Genomic DNA, 6501 nt, shown 5'->3' with positions numbered 1-6501 from the left:
GTCTATCCACTATGCACCGTGTGTGTGTGTGTGTGTGTGTGTGTGTGTGTGTGTGTGTGTGTGTGTGTGTGTGTGTGTGTGTGTGTATCTGTATGTTGGAGCAACCAGTCAGAGGAACATAGCAGCAGCAGTAATGCTCACACACACTCTCCGTTGTGCACCTGTGTGTGTGTGTGTGTGTGTGTGGGGGGGGGGGGCTCCTAGTCAAGAACCCTACTGTTGCTGTTATCTGACTGTCATGCATAAGGAGCCCAGAGTTGAAGTCTGATTTCATATAGAAACCATGCTGTTGAAAGGGGGGTCAAAGATGGAAAAATTCAATTTGGCCTCAGCCTCTCCTTACAGTAACACTCTTTCACTCTATCCCTTAGCATCCTTCCCTCCCTCCCTGTCTCGTTGGCCTTTATGACACCAATCATAAATGTAAACATGCCGTAATACATTGTGCCAGTGCCATAGATCTTCATGTGGACGCACACACACACGCACGCACGCACGCACGCACACACACACACACACACACACACACACACACACACACACACACACACACACACACACACACAGGGGGCCACATATGGGATGTGATCCTAGTTAGTGTCAGGGCCGTTAACATTATAACGGCACTACTTCAACTACCCCCCCCAGTCTCAATAGCCCAGGCATGTATCTCCCTTCCAGACTGACCCATCCCTGTAAAGCACGCGCTACCCCCCCCCAACCCCCAGTCTCAATAGCCCAGGCATGTATCTCCCTTCCAGACTGACCCATCCCTGGCCCCTGGTCCTCCATGGACAGATCTATGATGCTCTTGGACTCTATGGGTCACTGACAGACAACTCCTCTGCCTGCCCTCCCCTCCTCTCTCAGCCCTAGCTGCCTTTCTCCTCTCCATAACTCTCTCTCTCAGCCCTAGCTGCCTTTCTCCTCTCCATAACTCTCTCTCTCAGCCCTAGTTGCCTTTCTCCTCTCCATAACTCTCTCTCTCAGCCCTAGCTGCTTTTCTCCTCTCCATAACTCTCTCTCTCAGCCCTAGCTGCCTTTCTCCTCTCCATAACTCTCTCTCTCAGCCCTAGCTGCCTTTCTCCTCTCCATAACTCTCTCTCTCAGCCCTAGCTGCCTTTCTCCTCTCCATAACTTTCTCTCTCAGCCCTAGCTGCCTTTCTCCTCTCCATAACTCTCTCTCTCAGCCCTAGCTGCCTTTCTCCTCTCCATAACTCGCTCTCTCAGCCCTAGCTGCCTTTCTCCTCTCCATAACTCTCTCTCTCTCAGCCCTAGCTGCCTTTCTCCTCTCCATAACTCTCTCTCTCTCTCAGCTCTAGCTGCCTCTGCCAGGAGTTAACTGAGGCATTCCAGGAATCAAACTCCTAATGAAGGTTCCAGATGCATTTATTTAATGACATGTTTGATTTGATCATATTATTAACTTTTAGAATCAAGTGTCTCCTACTACGTCAAAAGTAGACAATTCATAGTTCATAATAAAATAATATACAAATAGACAAATCTTCCCTACATTTATTCTGTACAGACAATAACAGTCGATTTCTCTCCGAGCGCCAGGATAGAGGGAAATATAGACAATGTTTCAAATGTTTTAAATACAATTTTAGTTAAAATGTGGAGTTGAATTTAACCATACTGTCCCGGAGTAGATCTGTATTGAATGTTTCGACTGTTCAGTAGGTTTACTGTCCCGGAATAGATCTGTATTGAATGTTTCGACTGTTCAGTAGGTTTACTGTACCGGATTAGATCTGTATTGAATGTTACAACTGTTCAGTAGGTTTACTGTCCCGGAGTAGATCTGTATTGAATGTTATGACTGTTCAGTAGGTTTACTGTACCGGAGTAGATCTGTATTGAATGTTATGACTGTTCAGTAGGTTTACTGTCCCGGAGTAGATCTGTATTGAAAGTTACGACTGTTCAGTAGGTTTACTGTCCCGGAGTAGATCTGTATTGAAAGTTACGACTGTTCAGTAGGTTTACTGTCCCGGAGTAGATCTGTATTGAAAGTTACGACTGTTCAGTAGGTTTACTGTCCCGGAGTAGATCTGTATTGAAAGTTACGACTGTTCAGTAGGTTTACTGTCCCGGAGTAGATCTGTATTGAAAGTTACGACTGTTCAGTAGGTTTACTGTACCGGAGTAGATCTGTATTGAAAGTTACGACTGTTCAGTAGGTTTACTGTCCCGGAGTAGATCTGTATTGAATGTTACGACTGTTCAGTAGGTTTACTGTCCCGGAGTAGATCTGTATTGAAAGTTACGACTGTTCAGTAGGTTTACTGTCCCGGAGTAGATCTGTATTGAAAGTTACGACTGTTCAGTAGGTTTACGTAGAATATTTATTGAAACAAAGTAGCACATAGATCCAATTTAAAAAATAAACAAACAAAGTAACAGCTATAAGAAATATGTTTTGCAAATCTCAATTAATTGCGAAGAGAATAAATATACAGTTTGGATTGATAACATATAGCAACAATGTTTTATTGAAGATGATCACAGGGCTAGTGGGGTAGGAGCTGAGGGGTATTAACAAGTTTGAGGCAACAAGCGAAGGCTAGATCCGTTTGTGAAGGCTTGGACAGGAGTAACACAATGAACAGGTGTTTTAGAACAAAGGGCAATGCCCTTTACAAAAACAATGCCGCGGAACCAAATTAAATCTGTAACATATCCTTAAAAATGTGAAAACAAATGATAAGTAACCTGAAAATATTGTATGTAACAAAGTGTAGGATTTAAATGCATTTATTGAAATAGAAAAAACCCACAGCGCTATCTGGAAGCTTAAGAGATTTGGATAAAAGAAAATAAATACATACAATTTAATAAGTGATTGGTTGGTTAGACCTACTATATACCATATAGAACATGTGGGATTTCACCATCATAACCACAACATTGCCCATATACTGTATATTTAAACCATGAAAGTAACATGTTATATGTTAAGTGGATATCGGTTTTAATATGGAGAAAGTAGACTATAATATGGTATATTACAGACACTGTAGTTCAAAACAAACAAATCATACAGATGGGGTAAGGCCTCGGGGTCAAAGTGCATATGCTGAATGTGTTTGGGAGGACTAGCTGGGGCACCTGGGAAGATCTAGGCCTTGTGGGATACATTACAGGATGGAACTAACCCCAACCCAAATCACTCCCACTTTCCTAGGCCCTTGTTTGGTTTAGACAGAGGCAACATAAGGGACTAGGGTTAGGGTTTAGGATGGGGCCAATGACTACCTAGGCCCTTGTTTGGTTTAGACAGAGGCAACATAAGGGACTAGGGTTAGGGTTTAGGATGGGGCCAATGACTACCTAGGCCCTTGTTTGGTTTAGACAGAGGCAACATAAGGGACTAGGGTTAGGGTTTAGGATGGGGCCAATGACTACCTATAGAGCCAGATTTAACAATGTTCAATGGAGGTTTGATTTAGGTCTAACCACCCTATAGTGACATAAATATGGAAGTAAACATTCCCCTCTTACCGGCAGCCCGAGATTCAACAGCTAAGACTGTGGGCATTCAGCGTTCTCCATCAACCACAACATTTAACTCATCTAGAGTTATGAAACGTGAGAGAAGCTCCCATTTCACAGTCATGGTGACCCAATGGACTAGTCAAATATAAGCTATAGGACTGTGGTCCCCAATTCCATTCAGCCGTGGGCCGATTTTTCCTTGAGCGGATGGTCGAGGGGGCTGACATAGTTATAAATAATTTGTACACTGCAAATTGACCGCAAGAATCCCAAAAAGATACAGTACTTGGCAAAAACAGAATCATTTCAAACCCTGATTACATTGGAAAATAATCACATTTCTCTCTATTTATGCGTAGGAATACTTGGAAATAGATTTCCTAAATTAAAAATAACTTTGCGCTGATTTCCCAGTGATTTTACAGTCTTAAATTCAACAACGAAAATGATAATTTGTCTTTTGTTTTGCTCAGAAAACTTGGGGGGGAAATAAAATCCCCTGTGGGGAAGCACCTATTGGGGAACCTTGTTATAGGTCATATTGAGAGTTTAAAAAATAATGACTGCTGATCTCCAGGCCTGGGGATTCATAAAAAATTCGCTTTGGATGATCGGGCAAAAATAATCTCAGAAAATAAATATTTCACTGTATTTTTGGTTTCGGAAGGCATAACATTTTTTGGAACTATTACGTGGAAAAGAAAGTATCAGTCTTCTGCAATGGTATAATTGTTTAACTCTATAAATATAATTCATATAGTTTTTTCTTTTTCTTTCTTCCTCTCTTCGCCTCCTTCCTTCCGCCTCTCTGGATACACACACGCATGCACACTTGCACGAACACACACTCTTCTCCTCCTCCTCCTCCTCCTCACTTGCAGACGAACTGGTCCACGGTTTTGGTGCAGCGCTTGCACTTGACATAGCAGCACCAGTGGAACTTGCAGTGGCATCGCTCCACAATCTGGGCTTTGTACTGGTCATATCCCCGGCCACAACACATCAGCTCACAGCCATCCATGCCCTCAGAGGTCTTATTGCACAGCCTGCCTACAGTACCCAGGGAGCCTGTGCTCTGGTTGGACAGACAGTAGTCTGGGCTGGACTCGATGTAGACCAGGTCATGGCTGGTGGGGGGGTTGAACTTGCTGTCCCGCTGCACCAGCTTGCCACGCGAGTTGAGCTTCATGGAGGCTGCACTGTCGTACTTCTCCTTCAGGGTCTCGCCCACCTTGCGGAAGTCTGCCAGCTGCAGCCAGCACGTCTTCAGACTGCAGGAGCCCGACACACCATGGCACTTACAGGAGACATGGGCCAGGTCCGACACCGTCTGAGAGGAGAGAAGGAGAGGTAGAGAGACTGATTATTATCACCAACTAGAGAGACTACACAGGACTAAGAGAAAGCAGAGAACAGATACATTTCATCTAAAAATGTCAAACTGGCAATACTGCACACATGCTTTACTGTATGTGTGAATGTATCATGCATCAGATCTTCACAGACGTCATGTCATTAGGGAGAAGTACATGATGCCCTCTATGACCCACACTGTCAGCAGAACAGAACCCTTTCGCTCATTTCTACCAGTTAGAAGTGATGTGAAAGCTACACGGTCTGGCAAGCTGTTTCCTTTGAGGCTGTGTCGAGGCATTTGGAAGGAACTACAGAAAGAGCTCAGCGAGCCATCATGATTCCATCTCACACAGATCAAAAGACAGGCTTCAGAGGAGAGACAGAGCTGTTACACAGATGATCAAGTGATACTGTCCTACGCCCATCTGATTGACCTGGATTATCTCTCTCTCCCCTCTGTCTTCCATTCCCTCACTACTGTCATTAGGAATCAACTTCAGGACAGCTGACGTAGGTGGAGATGGACTTGTTTTCCTCCTTTCAGTGTGTGTGTGTGTGTGTGTGTGTCATTAGAATAAGTATGCAGGCCCAGTGCTTCAGTTAGTCAGGGTGTGTGTGACTGAGCGTTATTCCTGCTCACCCTCCGTCCAGCCTCGTTATTGTGTAGGTTCATCATGAGCCGGGCACTTTCGAATGATCCCTTGGCATAGCTCTTCTCCCGCTCCCGCGCGTCAACAAACTCTTTAGAGAATCTGTAGCCATAGTTCAGGTTGTCCCCGCAGCCGCCCCACAGCCAATCACGAGGCAGGTCTTTGGGACGTGCAGCCCGACTGCAGCCGCAGCTCGACAGCTCCCCCTCTCTGCAAGCCCTGCTCACGGCATTGACCACCCCCGCCGCGCTGATGGCATACGTAAACGCTGTTTCTCTGCTTCCTGTGGGCAGAGACGGACAGAAGAACAAAATGAATATATGACAGACCTGGTGATAGATTGAATTTGAAGTGATGAGTCAAAGACTAAAAAGAAGAGATGAGTCATCGAATAAAGGTCAACATTGTGAGTCATTGTAGTGGAGTCCAGCCTGGCCAGAAACAGCACTTCATGGAGCTTTAACATGAGTCAACAATATGGAGCAGGACGACCACACCATGTTTACTTCTGGATATAGTGGGCTCATCTAACCAGGCTTCCAACAGTAGAATGGTCCTGCCGCTTTGCCTCCATCCTTCAGGACATTGATAGTTGTTGGGAGTTAGCCAATAAGAGCAGAGCACCCTCCAGGGGCAGCTGCCAAAACAAAGCAATGTTTCAAACCAGTAATTTCCCCTGAGCCACATGCCAACTGAGCAAACTGGCTCCATCACATCAATGCCTACATCTTTCTGACACGCAGTGTTAGCCTTCCTATAAAGACAGCCACAGTTTACAGTACTAGTGAGAGGGAGAAGAGCCATCTAAAGCACCAGTCTCAGTGCTCATCTAGGAGGACACAACAAGACATACCCGCTGGCCTAAATCCCTAGGAAGCATATTGTAATGACCATACCAGGCTAGGAGAGAGCAGGGACGAGAGAGAGGGAAAGAGAGAAGGGGGGGTACGAGGTAGTGAATGAATCTTGTCCAGATGGGAAGTCTCGGCGGCAG

General features: G+C 45.1%; 1 protein-coding gene across 3 annotated transcripts in view; it reads right to left on the bottom strand.

The window, feature by feature from the left end:
* Positions 1–2475: 2475 nt before the first annotated feature.
* Positions 2476–6501, bottom strand: part of wnt5a (wingless-type MMTV integration site family, member 5a) — a 21851-nt gene continuing 17825 nt past the window's right edge. The window contains exons 4-6 of one of the 3 annotated variants that reach the window (XR_001319899.2): positions 5498–5790; positions 3262–4831; positions 2476–3186 (exon numbers count right to left, since the gene is read on the bottom strand). Coding sequence is in view for 1 of the 3 variants with exons in the window: in XM_014134623.2 (XP_013990098.1) it covers positions 4373–4831; positions 5498–5790 (752 nt within the window). In the remaining 2 variants the exon portion in view is untranslated. Of the gene's footprint in view, positions 4832–5497; positions 5791–6501 lie in introns of all 3 variants that reach the window. The other 2 variants (XR_001319898.2, XM_014134623.2) reach the window with 2 other exon arrangements.

Source organism: Salmo salar, chromosome ssa13, assembly GCF_905237065.1.
Source record: "Salmo salar chromosome ssa13, Ssal_v3.1, whole genome shotgun sequence".
Taxonomy (NCBI): Eukaryota; Metazoa; Chordata; class Actinopteri; order Salmoniformes; family Salmonidae; genus Salmo; species Salmo salar.
This window is presented reverse-complemented; position numbering and strand designations above follow the sequence as displayed.